The sequence below is a fragment of the Neomonachus schauinslandi genome, chromosome 12, assembly GCF_002201575.2.
Source record: "Neomonachus schauinslandi chromosome 12, ASM220157v2, whole genome shotgun sequence".
NCBI lineage: Eukaryota > Metazoa > Chordata > Mammalia > Carnivora > Phocidae > Neomonachus > Neomonachus schauinslandi.
Window position 1 is genome coordinate 2,759,540 of NC_058414.1, and position 21,370 is coordinate 2,780,909.

At 47.5% G+C, this 21,370-nt stretch overlaps 1 protein-coding gene across 1 annotated transcript in view; it reads left to right on the forward strand.

The window, feature by feature from the left end:
- ABCA13 (ATP binding cassette subfamily A member 13) overlaps positions 1-21,370 on the forward strand; it is a 386,205-nt gene that overhangs the window by 343,272 nt on the left and 21,563 nt on the right. The window contains exons 56-59 of the mRNA XM_044920208.1: positions 3,871-4,021; positions 7,961-8,095; positions 10,383-10,486; positions 17,802-17,894. Of these exons, the coding sequence (XP_044776143.1) occupies positions 3,871-4,021; positions 7,961-8,095; positions 10,383-10,486; positions 17,802-17,894 (483 nt within the window). The remainder of the gene's footprint in view (positions 1-3,870; positions 4,022-7,960; positions 8,096-10,382; positions 10,487-17,801; positions 17,895-21,370) is intronic.

A 21,370-nucleotide genomic window follows, 5' to 3' on the forward strand; every position in this document is an offset into this window, starting at 1 on the left:
TTTATTTATTTATTTATTTATTTATTTATTTATTTATTTATTTATTTATTTATTTTTAACTAGGCCCCACACCCAGTGTGGAGCCCAACACAGGGCCTGAACCCACAACCCTGAGATCAAGCCCTGAGCTGAGATCAAGAGTTGGATGCTCAACCCACTGAGCCACCCAGGCACCCCAAGACTCCCACTTGAAATGTAAAGACCCGGATAGATCAACTGTAATGGGAAAAAGAAAGATCCATCACGTCGATATTCATTAAAAGAAAGTTCGAGTAGCCACGTTAATTTGAGGCATTAGGGGCCGTTACATCCTTGTAGAGGATTGGCTCCTTTATCATTATGTAATAATGTAGTAATTATTATTGTATTAATTATATAATTATAGGGGGCCCCTAATGTGTGTAAACCCAAGCGTGTCGGGATCTGGGAGGACAGAGTGGTGTTGCCGAAGGAGAAGAAGGTGCATCCAGTTCCCCTTTCAGTAACCGACAGAACCCATAGGCAGAAAATGGGTCAGGGTAGAGTTGAATCAAGCAGCACATTAATCAGCTGGACCTGATTGACATTTCTAGAATATTCTGTTCAAGAACAGCAGCATGCCCTTTCTTTTCAAGCTCACATGGAAGATTCATCGAGATAGACCACATTCTGGGCTGTAAAGTACACCTTAACATTTTTAGAGAACATGCAAAATACTGCCCTCAGAGGACAATAGAATTAAGCTAGAAAGAATAGAAAGACAGCTGGAAGATCCCCAGATATTCAGGGATTAAACAAGACACTTCTAATTAGCATACAAATCAAAGAATAAGTTGGACTCCATTAAAATAAAAACAAAGTCTGCTCTGTGAGGGACACTGAATGGACTGAACACACAAGCTACAGATTGGGAGAAAATAGTTTCAAAACACGTATCTGATAAAAGACTGGTCTCCAAAAGATACAAAGCACCCAAGAATAAGAAAATAAATTAGAATGTGGTCAGAAGGTCTGAAGGCATACCTCACTAAAACAGATGTACAGGGCGCCTGGTGGCTCAGTCGGTTAGGCGTCTGCCTTCGGCTCGGGTCACGATCCCGGAGTCCTGGGATCGAGCCCCGCATCGGGCTCACCAGCGGAGAGCCTGCTTCTCCCTCTCCCTCTGCCTGCCACTGTGACTATCTGTGCTCTCTCTCTATCTCTCTGTCAAATAAATAAATAAAATCTTTAAAAAAAAACAACAACAGATTTACAAGATGTACAAATAGCACGTGAAAGGACGCGCAACATCGTACGTCATTAGGGAATTTCACATGTAAATAATGAATATATACACACCTGTTAGAATGACTAAAATCCCAAATGCTGACAGTGCCAAACACTGGTGAGGATTGGGAGCAACACAAGCCCTTATTTACTGGAAACACACATGGTATGGCCACTACCAAGGACAGTTTGTGAGTTTCTTAAAAAACTAAACATGGTCTTATGATATCGTCCAGCAATCTCCTGGGTATTTATTCAGATGACCTGAGAACTTACATGCACACACACACACACAAACCCTGTAGACTAATGTTTACAGCAGTGTTATTAGTGTCAAAATTTGGAAGCAACAGAGATCTCTTCAGTAGGTGAATGAATAAATAAACTGGGGTGCATCTAAACAATGGAATATTATTCATCAGTAAGGAACGAGCTATCAGGCTGTGAGAGGACACAGAGCAACCTCAAATGCATATCGCTAATGAAAGAAGCCCATCGGAAAAGGCTGTGTGCTGCGTGATTCCAGCTCTGTGACATTTTGAAAAGGCAAAGATATGCAGACAGGGAAAGATTGGTGGTTACCAGCGAGGGGAGGAAGGGATGAATAGGGTCAGGGCACAGAGGATCTCTAAGGCGATGAAAGGTTCTCTGTGATGCTGTTGATACACGATGCTGTGAATCTGACAAAACACACAGAAAGGTACAACACCAAAAGTGAGCTCTAAGGTAAAGTATGGACCTAAGGAGATAATAATGTCTCAATATGGGTTCATGAATTGAAACAAAAGCACCAGAGCAATGCAGGATGGTAAGGATGGGGGAGATTCTGGATGAGAGGCGAGGTAGGGTGTGGGAACTTCGCGCACTTTCTGTTCAACTTTCCTGTAAACTGAAGCTACTCTAACAGTTGGAACTCAAATGATTACCTCCCTCTTCCTTTTTTTTTTTTTTTTAAAGATTTTATTTATTTATTTGAGACAGAGAGAATGAGAGAGACAGAGAGCATATGAGAGAGGGGAGGGTCAGAGGGAGAAGCAGGCTCCCTGCCGAGCAGGGAGCCCGATGCGGGACTCGATCCCGGGACTCCAGGATCATGACCTGAGCCGAAGGCAGTCGCTTAACCAATTGAGCCACCCAGGCGCCCTCCCTCTTCCTTTTTTTAATCTTATTTTCCCCCCTCCTCCTTTTTTTTTAATCTTATTTTTTCCCCCTCTTTCTTCTTTATGTGGTTCTTTTCTCTTATGCCTAATGGGCATGGGATGAAAAAATGTGGTAGACTTCTAGGTGCAAGACAGGGTTATTGGAACTGGTCCATTCGTTAATTTGGGGACCGCTGTAACACGCGGGCTTCTGTTTTATAAAATGGCAGTGAGGCTTTAAAAAAAAAAAAAAACTGCTGTGTGCATGTCTACCAATGAAAGGAAATAGAATGAAGTACAGATTCATGCTATGACGTGGATGAGCCTTGAAGACATGCCAAGTGACAGAACCCGCTTGCAGAAGTCGTATCCTATATTGTTCAGTTTCTGTAAACTACCTGGACTAGGCAGATCCGCAGAGACGAAAGCTGATAAGTGGTTGCCAGAGACTGGGGGGACAGTGACCAATTTCTGGGAGTGGGATTTCCTTTTGTGGGGTCAAAAGCATCACAGACCTGGATAGTGGTGATGGGGGCCCAACATCATAAATGTCCTTCTTACTGCTGACTTTTATACCTTAACGATTGCTAAAATGATAAATTTTATATGATGTGCATTTTACCACCATGGAAAATAAAAGATAGAATAGGGAAAGAAAAAACTAATGAGTGAAATTTTTCCAGAGGCAGTGGTTCAAACCAAAGCCTGGCATTGTCCAGGTGATCCTTGAACAACACGGGTTTGAAGGTTGCGGGTTCACATAGACAGAGATGCTTGCTTTTCAATAAATCCAGGACTGTAAATGTATTTTCTCTTCCTTTTGATTTTCTTAGTAGCTTTTTCTTTTCTCTAGTTTACTTTATTTTTTTTTTTAAGATTTCGTTTATTTATTTGAGAGACAGAGAGAGCACAAACCAGGGGGAGGGGCAGAGGGAGAGGGAGAAGCAGGCTTCCTGCTGAGCAGGGAGCCCAATGCAGGGCTCAATCCCAGGACCCTGAGATCATGACCTGAGCCCAAGGCAGATGCTTAACTGACTGAGCCCCCCAGGCACCCCTAGTTCACTTTAAGGATACAGCATATTCTACATATAACATACAAAATATGGGTTGATCAGCCATTTGTTATCAGTAATGCTTTCTGCCAACATAGGCTGTCAGTAGTTAGGTTTTGAGGGAGTCAAAAGTTAAACGTGGATTTTCTCCAGCCCGGGAGTCAGGGCCCCTAACATCCCCTGTTGTTCAAGGGTCAGATGCTTAACCAAGGAGCCCCTGTGTAAGGTTTTCTTTAACATAAAAAGCAACGGTGGCCTCAGAGCCAAGGATAGACACGTGGGATGCTACTCATTCACTGAACCCATTTATGCTCCATTAATCAGTTGCATTAGACAGACTGCAGTGAACCTCTCATGGATGAGCCGGGTTAAAGGAATGGGTGTTTGTCTGGGGAGCCGAATTTTCTGGACTGTGCGGCTGCTTCTCTTTGCAGAGAGGTCATGGATCTGTCTTTGGCGGGCGCAGCGGGTGTTCGCATTGGCTACTGTCCGCAGCAGGACGCCCTGGACGAGCTCCTGACCGGCTGGGAACACCTGCAGTATTATTGCTGCCTCCGTGGGATTCCCAAGCCGAGCATCCCTCAGGTAAAACTCCCCAGAGTCTTTCAGAAAAGTGTCCTGCTAAGAAATGCTTGGCCAACACCTCTGGTCCCAACAGAGCTCTCTGACCCCTTGAGAAGGAACCACAGTGCCAGCTAAACGTACCTGAAAGATGTTTCCAATCTGATTACACAGAAGGAAACGCAGTAAATATGTTAATGTTGCATTTAATTATGTATTTAAAATAGATCTGAGTGCAGAAGTCACTTGGGGTTAAAGCTAAAAGTGTTTGCAACTTTGTCTCCTCTCCAAGTGCCTTTTGCATTTATTGGACTGTTACTTTTATTCAGGAGCAAACATCATAGACCCTCCCGCTGGTTCGCAGAGAAGGGCTCAGGCTGCCTGCGGAGTGGGGTGGGTTGTTGGAAGGAGGACTTCCCGGTGAGGGGGCTGACACCTGCCCACCTGGCTCCTTCCCTGGGTGGCCTCTGGAGGATGGAGAGGTGGCAGAGACCGCAGACCGCGCCCTTCCTCCGTTGCTGTGGGAGGATGGGGTGGGCACAGTCCTGAGAAAGCCAGAGAGCTGCCATTCTGCCTGTTATGAGCGGTGATCAGCCAAGCAGAGCTGACAGCCTTGACCGACAGCTCAGAGAACGTGCCAAGTGGTAGCCACTGGAATGGCAGGTGCTGGGAGTGCAGCTTTACCTTTTCTGCCCCTTGTAGAGATTCTGGAATGCTCTTTGCATTTCTGGATCCTGAACAAGGATCAGAAATAAGTGGCTTACGTGGTGCATTTTCAGTGCAATTCTACAGGACAGGGAGCGTCCCAGAATTCACGGGAGACAAAACTAACAGCCACTCTTTCACTGGCCCATGAAAATTCATTCCGTGTGCTGTTGTGTAATGCTTCTTCAGCCTCCATTTCTTATGGATGCTCTGTAACTTAAGTGCAAGTAAAGCAGAAACCCTCCTCGTCCTCGGAGGGCCCCGCTCCTGTCCCCCACCTCCCGTCTTCATCAAGCCAAGACAACCGTCCGCCTCTGGAGGTCTGCTCATCGTGGTTAAGCAGCTAGTGAAACCCAACACTAATCAGGAGCTCTGTCTTCCAAAGGTGTTTATCTCTGTCAGCTCCCTTGGCTCGTTTTTGATGAAAGAGGCAGATGCTTGGCAAATGCCATACTCTGGCCCCTTCGCTGGCCCCGGGGGAAATGCACACTCGGAGAAGTTCCTGTTAATAGAGTAAGGCTCAGCACGTCCTGTCATCTGGGGCGATTGCCTCCTGATTCTCGGCTCTCTTACGGGCTCATTTTTCGGAGCTCCTCCACGGAGAAAAGTTATTTTCATGGTACCAGATTCGGAAGTGGCTTCACTTCCTGCATGAAACTGCAACTGTTTGGCAGTCTGCCTTGCTACTTGCTCGGAGCCTTCTGAGATGGCAGAATGTGTGTTCCCAGGGGAGTTAGTTCCCTTATGGCCAGGGTCCCTCTCCCATCCGTTTTAGAAATATGGGAAATAGAGAGCAGGCATATCCGTTCTAATGTGCTTATCATTGGGTGTCCAGAAGGGATTATTACAAAGCAACAGAAAACAATACTTTTAGCCAACATTTCAGTATTTGTTCTGGGCTAGGCGCTATTCTAAGTATTTTACAGCAACATAGGAGGTCGATAAGATGCTTATTCCTTACTTTACAAATGGGGAAGCCGAGACGCAGGTGGGATAGGAAACCTGCCTAAGCCCCATGGCTAGAAGGTGGCGGGGTTTTCTTTTGAAATCCGGTAAACCAGCTCGGGAGTAAGTGTTCTTGATGAATACGTGATCCGGATGCTGAGCTCCTCGTTGAGTACCGTGGAACTTCTTGTGTCCCAAACAGCTCAGTCTTACTTTCTGTGCCCCTTTGGTGGCTAAGGGAGTGGAAAATTCATGGAGTTATCTTGTGGTCCCTCAGCCCGGGGGTCCCTTCCCACACCTTTCTCAGGGCTGGAGCCGTCCCAGGTGAGCCGGGACAGCTTTGGTTCAGATCATGCTTACAAAAGTCCTACTAAATGTGGATCATGATTACCACTGTGGATATAAGGATGAGTGAATCCTAAACTCTTGCCTTAAGTGTCGAACAACTGAGAACTTTATGGGAGAAAAACACCTAATGGCAGAGAGAGATTCCTTAAGCAGAACACATTTGGGGGTTGGTACAGCATTTTGGTGACCATTGCTAGGGCTCACGTTTGCTGTAATGTTGACAGGAGTCCTGAGTGCAGGAAAACGGCAAGAACGTACTTATCAGGCTATTTTCTGTGATTTTCTGAAAATAGGACCTTCAGGAGGCATGGGATCAAACCAGTGCATTTGTTCCTATGTGTTCTGGACTCTTTCCCGTGGCCATCCAACCCAGGATGTGTAGGCTGCAACACTGACCTTTTTTTTTCTTTATAAGATTTTATTTATTTATTAGAGAGAGAGAGCATGCACATGAGCAGGGGCAGGGACAGAGGGAGAGGGAGAAGCAGACTCTGCTGAGCAGGGAGCCTGACTCGGGGCTCGATCCCAGGACCCTGAGATCATGACCTGAGCCGGAGGCAGACGCTTAACTGACTGAGCCACCCAGGCGCCCCAACACTGACCTTTTGTGGAACTGGGAAAAGGTGACCTATGTTTCCTGGTTCCATGAACATCAGTATTCATAATTTGGTGAGTTTATTCCGAAGTTCTCTGCGTCCCTTTGACTTACACTCTCTGATAACTAGGCCAGTTCTCTAGATTCTTAATTCTTCCTGTGTTATTTTGAGGAGGCGCAAATAAAGCTTTAGAGCGCTTTCTGTCGGGGGTTTTTCTTGGGAGGCATAAATATCATGCCAGTATTTTCAGATGTTCTTGATACTTCATCATTGCCATTATTATTAGTCTTATCCCAACTTGTATGCTTTTATCCAAAAAAGCATGAACAGTAGTCCATATATTTTATTTAAATATATATTTTATTTCATTATTTTATTTTTAAAATGTCTTCCATTTATCTTACATTTTACTTGTCCTTCAGGACAGAGAGTCTTCCCCGCCTCTCCTAGATTTGAATTAAGATACGATTGCAGCCAGTCTGATTATATGACGATGTCTAAACAAACTGACAAAACCAAACTTCGGCGATGTCTCTGCGGTCACAGGAGTCACGGAGAACGCATTTGTTGAAGTTTTAAATAGTGTTTGTCACTCAGTCTCAGCCCCAGAGGCAGCTGCACCGCATGGGAACGGAAAGCAGACAGAATGCGGGGTGGCGGGAATTGTGGTGGGCGTCCGAGCAGGAGGGCTATAGGGACACATGCCGCCCACTGGGGAGGGGAGAGGGGCAGAGAAGAGGACAGGAGTGGGGTCCCCGGGGCGTATGAAGCAGGGCAGGTGAAGGCAGGGCAGGACAGGGGTAGGAAGAGAGGAGGCAGGACATGCCGTGTGTGCTCGGGCTCGGAACCCCCTGTACTGTGGGGTGGCGCTCAGTCACCGTCCTGGCTTCGTGCAGCTGTTCCCAGCAGTGGCCGGTGAGAAACACTCCCTCTTTGCTCCGCGTCTCTCCGAGTGGCCCGTCTCTGGCAGTGGCTCCTCGGTGGAAAGGGTCATTTCTTGTCCGTTTGAATATTGAAAATTCTCTTCACCATTCTCTGCTCCTCGAGGTCCCGTCCTGCCCGGGCTCTCCCTGCTTTATTCCCTCTCTTCTTCCTCGGTCTCGGTTAGGGCTCACCTGTGCCCGCTCGCCCCACTGTGGCTGTGCATCGGGCCCTGGCTCGACGGGGTTTCTGGCGCACTCTGCTCCCCTGAGCTCCAGTCCTGAGTGCTCCCACAGGTGCCCACCTGCTGTTCATCCCGTGCCGGCTTGGGGTCGGGAAGGGAGGTGTTCATGGGGCAGGGGCAGCAGAGGGCACGCAGGGCTGAGAGCCCGGGTCTGGGGGCCCTCGGTGCATGGGGATGCGTTCACGGACGGTGCCTGTCTTGCAGGTTGCCGGGGACCTCGTGAGGCGTCTACACTTGGAGGGCCATGTGGACAAACTGGTGGCCACCTACAGTGGGGGTACCAAGCGGAAGCTCTCTATGGCCCTGGCCCTGCTGGGCAAACCTGACCTGCTCTTGTTGGTGAGTAGCTGAGAGATCAGTGGTCTCTGGGCATCTTCAAAGAAGATGCCCCTCCGGGGAGGAAATTCAGATCTGTAGTGTGGGTTCTCTGAACTAATAAACATTTTGCCCTAAGACAGTATTTCCCAAACAGAATCTAAAAAAGCATTGGAATTTAACAGAAATAAAAAAGATTATCTTTTGATAGAGTCCCTGTTATCTATTTCATTGAGGACTCAATAAAAATTTACCATTAACAGCAGTATTTTAGAATAACACCAGGATCCACCTATAATCTGAAAACCGATATATATTTGACTCCTAGCATATTGTTTTTGAGTGTTTTCTATGTACAGAGAAGTGATTGTCACAGCTGCAGTGACATGAGCCCATATCCCTCAAGTAATATGCAAAAGGCACGATTTGGATGCCATGGACGGGATACGAATCACTGGGGTGCATCTCACAGCTTCCCACGTGTACGGAGTCAGAGGGGCAGCAAAATGTGTGGGAAACAAATTATTTTCTTCTTTCTGTTCTTGTTCATTAAATGGAAACAGTGTTTTTTGTTTTTTGTTTTTTAAAGATTTTTATTTATTTGTCAGAGAGAGAGAGCATAAGCAGGGGGAGCAGCATAGGGAGAGGGAGAAGCAGGCTCCTCACTGAGCAAGGAGCCCGATGTGGGACTTGATCCCAGGACCCTGGGATCATGACCTGAGCCGAAGGCAGATGCTTAATGACTGAGCCACCCAGGCGTCCCTGGAAACAGTGTTTTAAGATTTTTTTTTTATTTATTTGACAGAGAGAGACATAGCGAGAGAGGGAACACAGCAGGGGGAGTGGGAGAGGGAGAAGCAGGCTTCCCCGCAGAGCAAGGAGCCCGATGCGGGGCTCGATCCCAGGACCCCGGGATCATGACCTGAGCCGAAGGCAGACGCTTAACGACTGAGCCACCCAGGCACCCCCCTGGAAACAGTGTTTTAAAGGGGATTCAAGAAGCCTGCGTTGGATGAGTGGCCCTTCATTATTTAATGGAGTGTCTTCTGGACTCGCAGTTGATTTTCCTTTATTTGCTTTAAGTGTGCTTCTTTGCATGGTCCCCAAGTCAAGGACGTTGCAGCATGCCATCATTTGACATCCGGGAGTGACTACGAACATTTGCCCCGTTCTGCAGGTTGTAAACTAGGTTTTCCGTACAAGAGGAGGCCCACATCGAAGAGCTCACTAGGCATGATGTCTGTTACCTTCTGTAGAACTTTCCCCATGCTCATCCTCACCTAGCACGTGTCCTGCATCAGGACGGGGACACCGCCCTGGAGCGTGTCCCCCACCTTCTTTATGCAGCCTTGCTCTCGGCTCCCTTGGTGGCCCTAGACTCTGGCTTAGTGGTCAGACCTGAGTCAACTGCCAGGGGCCAGGTTCTGCTTCTAGAAACACCTCCCTGCACACACTCAGCCTGGCACGTTGAACCCATGTCTCCTCCTCATCTGCAAATGGCCGTGATACAGTCCTGTGTATTGGGTCCCTTGAAATCAGGCCACGGAATGATGCCGATAAAGCGCGTGGCACCTGGTGGGCTTTAGTGACCGTGATGGTGGGGACGTGTTCAGAGCATCTGGTTCGAGACATGCCTTGCAGGGCCTTCCAAGTTCTCTCCCGAGGAAAGACAAGTGGCTCCGGCATCTGACAGCAGCGTGGGGTCAGGAAAATGTAGAGCTATGCCCATCAGCTTTCTCGCTGAGCAATGCATGACCACCGCTGCTTTGCTTATTCTTCTAACTATACATATGTATCACCCGGCTTGCAGAAAAGCGCAGGTGTTTGTTTTCCTGCTCAGTGCCATTTTTTTTGTCCACTTTCCGTCTGTTTTTCTTTTAGGGGAGTTGATGACCCTAAGCTCTTAAGAAAAATGTGTTTAGTACCCCCTGACTGCAAAAAGCCCAGAAATGCATCACGAAGTCCAGAACCATTTCCCTCAAAAGTGGTTCAGTAAGTGCTTTGGTGTTTATTGAAGGAGAAAGCTCTGGGTTCCAAAAATCCCACTTTACTTGATGGTGCTACATAAGGGAAGCTTTCTTCTGCTCTTGCCTGTCTGTCTGCGGTGGATCATTCGGAAGCTCTGCGGAGGTGGACAGTGCGGCAAGGTGGGCCGTCCTCTTCAACTACCAGCTGTTGTGAAGACGCGATGCCCGTAGAGACAACATGGGGTCCACCCGCCCCCCCCCACCCCGGCCAGGCCTGGCCTCGTGCAGCCTGCGTGTCCCAGCGTGCACCCCCAACACCCATCATCATGTGCTCTCTCCTCCAGGACGAGCCCAGCTCCGGGATGGACCCCTGCTCCAAGCGCTACCTGTGGACTACAATAATGCAGGAGGTTCGGGGAGGCTGTGCGGTGGTGCTGACCTCCCACAGGTGAGCCATAGCCCTCGCGGCCGGTCCGGGGGCCGGGGGGCGGGGGCACGGCTGGGGGGCTGGCAGGAGTCGGGGAGCGGCCGGGGCCAGGCCCACGCAGCCCATGCGCCCCTGTGTTGGGGCAGCACGTTGCCATGGGGATGTAGCCACGAGGCCCCTGCACAGGCTAGGACCCTGAAGCGGAGACGGGTCAGGTAACGTAACCGAGGGACACAGGCTGCAGGTGGCAGAGCTAGAGTCTGAGCCCAGTGGTCTGTCGCAGGCACACGCTTGCCCGTCGGTCGTTCCTCTGGAGCTCGACGTCCTCCCCTGGTCCTGGGGCCAGGTGTTTGTGCCTTTCTGCCCTAGATCTTTTTTTTTTTTTTTAAGATTTATTTATTTTATTTGAGAGAAAAAGAGAGCACGAGCATGTGGGCCAGGGGAGGGGTAGAGGGAGAGTGAGAAGCAAGCTCCCCACTGAGCAAAGGATCCCCGAGATCCCCGAGGTCATGGCCTGAGCCAAAGGCAGTCTCCCAACCGACTGAGCCACCCAGGTGCACCCAAAAGTGTGGTCTTTTGTATCTGACTTCTTTCCCTTGCTGTGTCCTTGAGGCTCCTCTGTGTTGTGGCGTGTCAGCCATGTGCTGGTTTTCAGTGCGGAATGGTGTTCTGTCATGTAGCCAGACCATATTTTGTCCATTCTTCCCTGATCGATACAGGATTGCTTCCCGTATAATGTGCTGTGAACAGTCATATGAATGTCTTTGTGTGGACGTATGTTTTCATTTGTCTCAGATGGTTTTTAGGAGCCAAATTGCTGGGTTGTGTGGTAAGTTTGTGTTTAATGCTTTAAGACACAGTAGAGCTTTTGCTTTCCGATGCGGCTTCATCATTTTATGTTCCCAGGACCAAAGATGAAGTTCCTAGTTTCTGCAGACTCTTGTCAACACTCTGTCTTTCTGATTGTAGCCATCCTGGTTAAGTGTGATTTTTATTCACATAGCCCAGATGAATGTGTCATCCCTGTCTTCTCTGCCACGTTCTTTCTTATAAGAAGCTGGCCAGTGCTAATTCTGCTGTTGCCCCATACATCATGGGTCATTTCTGTCTTGCAGCTCGCAGGATTCCCCTTTGACTTTCACGTTTCACAGTTAAACTTCGATGTGCCCAGAGGTGGATCTCTGTTTATCCTACCTTGGGTTCATTGTGCTTCTTGAATGCGTAGGTTAATGTTTTTTCAGTAAACACGGAGACATTTTGGCAGTTACTTATTCCAGTGTTTTTTTTCTGGATCTTTCTGTCTTTCCTTTCCTTTCCTTTCCCATGCCCTGGTACTTTCTGTGTATGTGTGATGGTGTCCCACAGATCTATGGGTTTCTGTCCTTTCTTTTTAATATTTTTTTCTCTCTTCAGATTGAATAATCTTTACTGATCTATCTTCAAGTTCACTGATGCTTTCTTCTGCTACTCAAATTTTGCTGTTGGCTCCATAGTGAAATGTTCATTTCATTTATTATACTCTTCAACTAAAAGAATTCCATTTGGTCCTTTTTTTTTAAGGTTTATTTATTTTTGGAGAGAGAGAGCATGAGTGGGAGGGGCAGAGGGAGAGGGAGAGAAATCTCAAGCAGACTCCCCCACTGAGCATGGAGCCCAATGCAGGGCTTGATCTCATGACCCTGATACCATGATCTGAGTGGAAACCAAGAGTCGGATGCCCAACTGCAGGCGCCCCATTTGGTTCTTTTTTTAAAAAAATAATTTCAATCTACTTCAGAATCTCTATTTATTGATCATTATTGTCATTTTAAAAAAAATTCTTGAAACGTTGTTTCCTTTAGTGCTTTGAACATACACAGAGTAGCTTCACTGAAGATTCTTTTCTGCGAAATGTAATGTTTAGGGACACTTAGGAACAGTTTCTGCTGACCATTTTCCCCCTGAGTATGGGTAACAGTTTCTGGTTTCTTTTGCAGGTTATAATTTTTTGTCAAAAGCTGGATATTTCACAATACTTAATAAATTGTGGCATCTCTGGTTTGGTTTCTCTGCATCCCCCAAAATTGCTGTTATTGCCAGTTTTTTCAGGTTTTTTGTTTTTGTTTTGTTTTGTTTTTGGTTTGTTCCTTTTGTGAGTCTGTGTGTTAGTGTTTCTTTGCCTGGGATGAATCTATGAAATCTCTTTCCCCTGCAGCAAGTAACTGCTGATGCCTCCATACAGTTTGTGTTTTAAATTTTATGCTCGTTTTTTATTTTTTATTTATTTATTTTTTTAAAAAAATTTTTTAAGATTTTATTTATTTGACAGAGAGAGACATAGCCAGAGAGGGAACACAAGCAAGGGGAGTGGTAGAGGAAGAAGCAGGCTTCCCGCGGAGCAGGGAGCCAGACGCGGGGCTTGATCCCAGGACCCTGGGATCATGACCTGAGCCGAAGGCAGCTGCTTAGCCGACTGAACCACCCAGGCGCCCCAAGATTTTATTTATTTGACAGAGAGAGACATAGCCAGAGAGGGAACACAAGCAGGGGGAGTGGTAGAGGAAGAAGCAGGCTTCCCGCGGAGCAGGGAGCCGGACGCGGGGCTTGATCCCAGGACCCTGGGATCATGACCTGAGCCGAAGGCAGACGCTTAACGACTGAGCCACCCAGGCGCCCCTTATGCTCGTTTTTTAAAGCCCAGCTTCCTTGGAGCCACCCTGATCTTACATGGGCAGGGGCAGCCCTCAGCAAAGATTCTGTCCTCTGCCAACGGATCTGTGTGTGCACAGGGGAGAATATTCCAAGTGCAGGCCTCATCTAGATGGCCCAGTTTTGCTTTCTCTTGGGTTCTGCTGGTCTCTTGGATGTGCACATAGATGTCCCCTGGGTTCACGGGGAGCGTGTGGATGGCGTGGCCCCTCTCTGACCTCTACCATGTGTATATGCAGCCCCAGTCACACAATATCAGCCTAGGAGAGCCCACCTCGGGCCAGATCCCGGAGCTATTGTTCCTTCTTGTTTGCTGGGCTCTACAAAACTCACTTATGCTGACGATGTCACTGGGTATGGGCATTTTCCAGTGGTCCACACTGACTGCAGAGAAGCTGCTAATCCTCACGGTCTGCCTGCCTGCTAGAGGGTGCGTGTTTGTAAAGCCGATCACGGATTACCCTTCCTCTTACCCTCAGCTCATCACTTTGTCACCTGTGTTTCTCAGATTGTTGCATGCCTTTGGTCAATTTCCAGAATTCTGAAATGGTTGTTTTGGTTCATTTGGTCCAGTTTTATAGTTGTTTTTTTGGGGGAAAGCCTTGCCAATTTTTTCGCTTGGCCACAGCCAGAAGTCCTGCTCTTGCCTTTTTGTCTTTGTTCTGTTTCTCTTCAGAAAATACAACTTTACAGCACAGTAAATTTGGCACATCCTCTACCTGATAAGATATATACATTTTGGCTGAAAACGATCTGTTGGCCGTGCCAATTCCAGGAGCTCCCTCCATTCCTGTGTTCATCGTGCTAGGATTTGTTAAGTCCTCATGTGCATAGGCAGATTCTAAGATTGGATAAGCTGGCATCACATTAAAAATGCCTCTTAAATTCCATAGAGCAGATAATTATTGCAGACCGTTCTCAGAAAGACCACACGTCGCTGTAATTTCTGTTTTATGTCCTCCTGTTCCTATGTTTTCACATTAACGATGTGTCTTCGTTTCTGTAAGTCTGTCCATATTCATGCAGTACGAAGGTCTAAATGACTCCCGATTAATGAAGAATAGGGCAACTGGTGATTGAATCTGTGATTCTAAAACAACTGACTACAGCTGAAAAGGCTCCAAATCGAAGTTTCCTCTTAATTTTGAGTTCCTGTCTCTTCCTCTTATTATTCCTTACCTAGAATAATAAGAAAGGTTTCATGGTAGAAACCTGAGGTGGGAAACTCTTTCCCACTGTACTCACTAAGAGGAATTAAAATGAGTCCATCCAGGGCGCCCTGGGTGGTTCAATTGGTTAAGTGTCTGACTCTTGATTTTGGCTCAGGTCATGCTCTCAGGGTCGTGAGATCGAGCCCCACATCGGCTCCATGCTCAGTGCGGAGTCTGCTTGTCCCTCTCCCTCTGCCCCTCCCCCTGCTCTCTCTCTCTGTCTCTCAAATAAATAAATAAAATCTTAAAAAAAAAAAAAAGTTCATCCAAGAATGACCAGGAGTGTTTTTTGCTTGCCCATCAAACTCTGACTTGTACATTCCATTATAAGCCCTTGAAATCTTTGTCCCACCCACCCCCACCCCCGACCAGAGTTCTGTTCCAGTCAGCTCAGCCACCTGGAGGAAATACAGTGTTCATTTTCTCAGTAAATTGTCAGAGATTACTTTCGTTGATGTCGAACCCCTGGCATTATATATTCTTCTTGATGCCAAAAATCATCAAAATCTCACAGTCTGTTCCCCCCAGGCTGAGATGTTGTGGTATCCCACCTGTTGTTGGGACCTTATCTGTTTGACAGCTAGTAACAGCTCACTTGAAACTAACAAGTCATTGCTCTGAGGTCAGTGTCAGTGGGTCTCCTCTCATCTGAACTGTTTAAGGATGTAATACAGAAATGGCTTCATAGAATACCCATTTAATTACAGCACCTACTATGTGCTCATAAAAATGGAATTAGATTGTTTTAAATTGAAATTAATTAAAGAAACAAAGACATGTTTGCACAGAAAGATACATAAAGCGTATTTGGAACGTTGATAGCATATATTCCTTAGACTTCACGTTAAGCTACTATAACAAAGACCCCAAATTAGAGTGGCTCAGACCGGACATGGGTTTCTCTTCCCCATTAACAATTTATGTTGGTGGGCTATGCTGGACCCCACTCAGGACTCAGGGTCTTGCCACCATGTCACTTAGTCACCTGTGAATTTGTCCTCATCTTCATGGTTGAAATCGACTTTCTAGTCCAGCTCATGGAAAGTGGAAAGAACCAATATCCAAGGCTGGTGGCTTGTCTTATTTCGATGTGACCCAGAAATCATACTTCACATTGATGTCCACGTCCGGCTGCATGGAAGGCTGACCAGTATAACCTTGATATGAACATGCCATGACCTCACAAGCAGACTGCTTTATGTCCATTTCCTAACAGTAAAAACAATACATGTTTCCTGTAGGTGATTTGGATGGTATAATGAGGTACAACGAAGGAAAGATAGTCCTCCATTAACCTCACTTTTCAAGTATCATCAAAATCATACCTTTTTGTATGTTTTTCCTTCCCAGTTTCTTTTTCACATAATGTGCAATATTCCTAACACGCATTGTCATTTTACCATTGCCATATCATTACTTTTTCCCTGTGCAATTAATTGAGTTTGGAAAACCTCATTTTAATGGCTGATTAACACATGGATGCACTCCCATTTATATGAGTACTGTATTATCCTATTGTGGAACTGATTTCTGGATTTTTACTATTATAAATAACTTGTTATAGCATTCATATTTTCTGAGTTTCCTAAGTTAAATTTCTAGAAAAGAGATTATTGCCAAATTGGGTTTTTGGAAAGTTATGCCAGTTTTTCACTCCCACCAGCAGTATATGAGGGGCCCCTTCTTAGGATCATGGAGAAGATGTTTTGGGTATTTTTTTGATCTGAGGAATCATTGTTTTTCTTTGCCCTGGAGATGGGGGCGGGGGGAAGTGTCTTCCTGTGCAACATACAAAAGCTCCATGACAGGGGCGCCTGGGTGGCTCAGTCGTTAAGCGTCTGCCTTCGGCTCAGGTCAGGATCCCGGGGTCCTGGGATCGAGCCCGGCATCGGGCTCCCTGCTTGGCGGGAAGCCTGTTCCTCCCTCTCCCGCTCCCCCTGCTTGTGTTCCCACTCTCACTGTGTCTCTCTGTCAAATAAATAAATAAAAATCTTTAAAAATAAAAAAAATAAAAAATAAAAAACAAAAGCACCATGACAAATGGCTTTCTGGATGGAAAATAATTTTAAGATCACTTATTTGATGATCACTTAGTTTTTAATTTGTTGGTGTGTGTATTACCTGTGAGGAGTTTTTTGAATAGTCTCTATATTTGCCCTTTTTCCTGGATTGCTTTTTCATTGTTCTGTTTTTATGCTAACATGTATTGATTCTTTATAGTGAACATATCAACCCTTACACATTGCATTTGCTGTCATTATTTTTAATGTTAGTTTGCTGTTTTGACACAAGTTTGTAGTTTTGCATTGTCAACCGCTAAACATTTCTTTCATAGTTTCTTCTGTTGCTGTTATGCTTAGAAGGAATGTTCCCATCCTCCGATTGCTTACGTGTTTAAGGTGTGAATGTCTCCTTCGCACTGTCTTATCTGGTTCCAGTGATCTGCCTTCTGATTCCTTAGCATATTGCCTTATTTAAATTATTTGAGCCTTATCCCTGCTCAGCGGGGAGTCTGCTTTTCCCTTTCCTTCTGCCCCTCCCCCTGCTCGTATTTTCTCTCTCTCTCTGAAATAAATAAAAATCTTTAAAAAAAATTACTTGAGCCTTAAAACAAATGTTAATAGTTTCTGGGGCTTACTACTCTTCCTACTTAGTTTTTCTGCCTCTCACTAAATAACTTTGAAGATAGCTTTATAACTTTGATTGGCATTATACTATATCCTTATTATATTTTGTTATTTTCTATGTAATTATAATAATACTGTTACAAGTTACGAATCTTTATTACATATTTTATATCAAGATAATATTACATACTAAACATTACAGACTAAATTGTAGTTGTAAATTACACAATGTCATTTGTTTTATTTTATATTATGTATTATAGTAAAATAGAATAAATATTTGTATTTTATATAAAATTCACTTACTACATTTTATACATATATTTTGTAAAATAATTTTCATATAACAGTAATTTTCATATTATAATTCCTTTTTCTGAAATATATTCACTGTTTTCCTTTTCTTGACACATCTTTTTATTGATTCAGGATTTCATTTAGATTCATTAGTAGATCTTATTCCTTTTATTTTTCATAAAACGTCCACATTTTCTGTGAAGGTCATTCGTATCTAGTTTATGTTTCTGTACTGTCGCTGAAAGGTTGTGTCCTTATAACTGTTGTTCCTTGGATATTGAAATGCTGCTAAGTTTTTGGATAATTGTATCATGGGCCATCTAAATAAAACATCCATTTAAAAAGTGCTTTTTGGGGGGTTTCTTCAGGTTTGTATATAGATATTCACAAATACAGAAAATTCACAAATTTGCAACAGCAGTGTTTTGGTCTACTTGTTGATTTGACTGTTTGGTCCAAGCCTGGCGTCCCTAGGACACGGCTCGCTCATGCGCTTCTTGTCTTTCCCCGCAGCATGGAGGAGTGTGAGGCTCTTTGCACGAGACTTGCCATCATGGTCAATGGCAGCTTCAGGTGCCTTGGCTCTCCCCAGCACATTAAAGACAGGTATGTTGCATGTATGTTGCGTGTTATATGTATACATGTGTGTTGTGCATGTGTTGCATGTTTATTTCTCTTTCGGTTGAACTGTTTACTCTAAGTCAGCAGCATGCTGCTCCTGTAGCTGGTGATGCTCTAGAGCCAGGGTGGTGCAGTCCCCTTGCGGCAGGGAAGGGAGATGGGGGCTGAGAAGGTGAGGGTGTGCGGGACACACGTGGACCCAGCCATTCCCCACCACGTTCACGGCTTCTTCCAGGAGGACAGGCACTCTCCTTGTGACAGTCAAGATGAAGAGAGGAGAAAAATGTCCTCGCTGATACAGAATACCTTCTATGTTCAGAGGTTGTCCACCCCTGTACCCCTTGTCCAGGGTGGATCAGGGGCCTGTGTTACCTGCTGGCTGCTGCGCTGTGAAACAGGTCTGCACCGAGTCAGGAGGGAACACAGGACTGTTGTGGTCGATTTTCGTTTGGACTAATGAGGACTGAAGATTCTTCCTGTGTGTCCTCATCCCTTAGATTTTTTCCCTGCTCCTGCTAATTGTCTTTTTATGTCTTCTCCGTTGACTTTTTGGGATCGTCATGATTTTGCTGTCAGTTTCTATGAGCATATGTTCTGTCCTCGTAATGCGTTTTTTGAAAATTCAGTGTCACTGAAACTATTTTCACAGTTTCTGATTTCCTTTTAACTTGTTTCAGATACAGAATGATTTATTAATATATGTTGATGAATTTTTCATTTTCATTCATTCAGTGTTTTTGATGTTGGAATTCGCAGGCAGAGATTTGTTAAACAGATCTATATATTAAGTTGAAGTGTGTTTATTTCATGGAGCAACTGTTATGGAATGCTTGATGTGCCGTCCTGGGAGCGAATACCCATTTTCCGGTGCTACCAGGACAGCCAATCCCGCTCCTGCTTGCCAGGTCGGGTTAGTCACTTGTCAGATCGACCTGCTGGAAACTGTTCTCAATATGTACTCCGCTCACCTTTAATAAGTGTCATTGAAAGAAAAATAATATTTCACACTCCCTAACCTTTATGAATGCTTACATAAAGTTTTATAGCCCATGCCTGATTGTTAGGTGATTTATGTCTCAGCTTAGCTACCTGCCTCTCCCGAGGTCTTTTGCAGGTTGCAGGAGGAGCTAGCCGAGGCAGCACAGAGAGTCCTCCTCCAAGTGCTGTGGTGTGTGTGCCCCGCGGTCTCTCCTACTCCCGGTTTCCGCGTCCTGTGGCTGAGGGCGGATTATTAGTAATGTGTGAGCTGTGCAATGACACGAAGCGAGAACTGGCTTGTGGGCGATTCACCGCAACGCGATCTTAATACGTTGCAAAACATAATTTGTAAAGTTGGTATTTTCCTGCAGCCAATAAACTGATGACATCTGTTTCCGGAATATGAGATGAAAAGTGAAGGGTTAATCCTGACATGGACCTGGGTCTCCCCAGCACCTGTGCCCGCTGAGGTCCCAGTGGCTGAGGGGCTGCATGGAGAGTGTGGGCTCCTTCCCCACTCCTCTCTGTGCACACCGTCCCCGCGGGCACGCTCGTCTGCGTGCTTTGAGCAGACGTGACACACACTGCTTGGCTTCCAGCCCTGTTGTCCCCCCCACGGCACACGGTTTTGCCCCAGTGTCTGATGCCATCACCATGTGCTGTGACCGGGAGTGGCGACCCTAGAATTTCCGTCTGTGTCCATGTGGTGCAGAGCCCCAGGGCTGTGTGCGAGGGGCCACCGGGCACCTGCAGGGGGGCCTGGTCTGCTGCCCCTGCATCCGTCACACAGCCTGTCTGTCCGAGCGTCCCCAGCTGGGCACGGGTCACTGCGAGGCCAGGCGAGGGTGCGGCAGGTGGAGGAGGGCCGAGCTCAGGCCACGTGTGGTCTGCAGAGAGGCTGGCGCTCTGGAGGCGCAGGGGGAGCGAGGGGAGGCGCCTCTGCTGTGGTTGCGCGGAGGGAGCGCGGAAGCCACAGCTAAGCGGAGGAGGTCAGTGTTGATGCGCAGCGAGTCTGGACAGGGTTGTGTCGAGAGCAGCAACAAAGCTGGCCCCCACGACGGTGCACGGGGCCGCATGGGAGAAGACAAGGCCATCTGGAGCTTTGGGCCTGAGGACCTTTGAAAAGAGTGAGGAGACAACGCGGCTAGAGCAGGGGTGAGGGAGGCGGGCTGAGGCGGCCCCGCGGGACACAGCGTCTGGGAGAGACCATCCTGAGCTTCGCTGCGGGGGTTTCCCTGCGGAGATGCAGGGGTGGGTGTGCAGGGCCCCGGCTCGGGCGGGGAGGCGTCTGCCTCTACGGGGTAGCTGACGCCAGGAGCTGCAGGAGCCCGGTGGAGGAGACTCGCAGAGCCAAGTGGAGGGCAGGGCAGGGCAGGGGCTCTCTGCGCCCCGAGACGCCTGCCCCAGCCCCCCACGGGCACTCCTTCCCGCAGCGCCCCCGCCCTGACCACGGGCCCAGCGCTGCGGCCCGCTCTCCCTGCCCCCACGCTGCGCTGGCCTGGCCGTGCTCAGCACTCCTCTTTCCGGCCACCCCGGGCTTCTCTTCTCCGGCGTCCAAGCGCATCCTCCCCGCCCCGGGGTCTGTCTGTGCGCTGCTCCCTTTCCCCAAACCTGCCTCGCTCCAGCTCGCCCCCGCGCCCTGGGAGAGCACAGCCTCCGCCTCCCCGCGGCCCGGCCTCGCCCGCCGCCCCCGCGTCCGCACTAGTTCGGAGATGCCCTCTGAGGGCGGTGACGGCCGGTCCTGGACGCCTTGTCCGGGGAGACGCAGGAGGACCACCCCGCAGAGGACAGTCACGGTCCTGAGATGTTTAGGCTTTGACTCCCCAGGAGGACAGATGTTGCCAGACTTTAAATCACTCATTTACTAACTTGGTGTCCTTTTTTCTTCTCAAGTTCTAGACCTCGTTGGAAGTTCTTAGAGCTTCTTGTGGGATCCTTCTACAGCAGTGCACGCTGTAGCTAACCGTACAATTCCAACATATTGCTAAAATGCTGCTTGTTCGTAGGAACCAAGTCCACGGTTAGTGACTGTGGTCATACTCTGGTATTTCTGTGAAGAAGCCAACCACAGACTTCTCCTAGCTGGACGACCTAATGGGTTCTCCCGCCTCTGGCCTGGGTTTTCCTGCTCCCAGCAGCTTTGCCAGAGCCGGCCACCCCCGTTGTCGCCTCGCCTCCCGGTTGGGAGCTGCCTGGCCGGAAGGACAGACAGGGTCCAGAGTACAGGATGTCAGGGACTAGGCCTCTCTGGGGAAAGTGGCATTCTCCCCATCCCCTCGCACACGCTTACCTCATCCCTGGGCCTCCCTGCCTCCCTCCCACCGCTATGACCTCTGGCCTCTCAGACTTGAGAAGTTGTGTCCTTGGCCCATGTCAGCTGCGTGCCTCTTGCCGGCCGTGAGGTCTTCACGGACCACTCAGACGCAGCCTCAGCCTCCCTCCTTCCCTGTCGCTGTCACAACAGCCCCCCACCCCCGGATGTC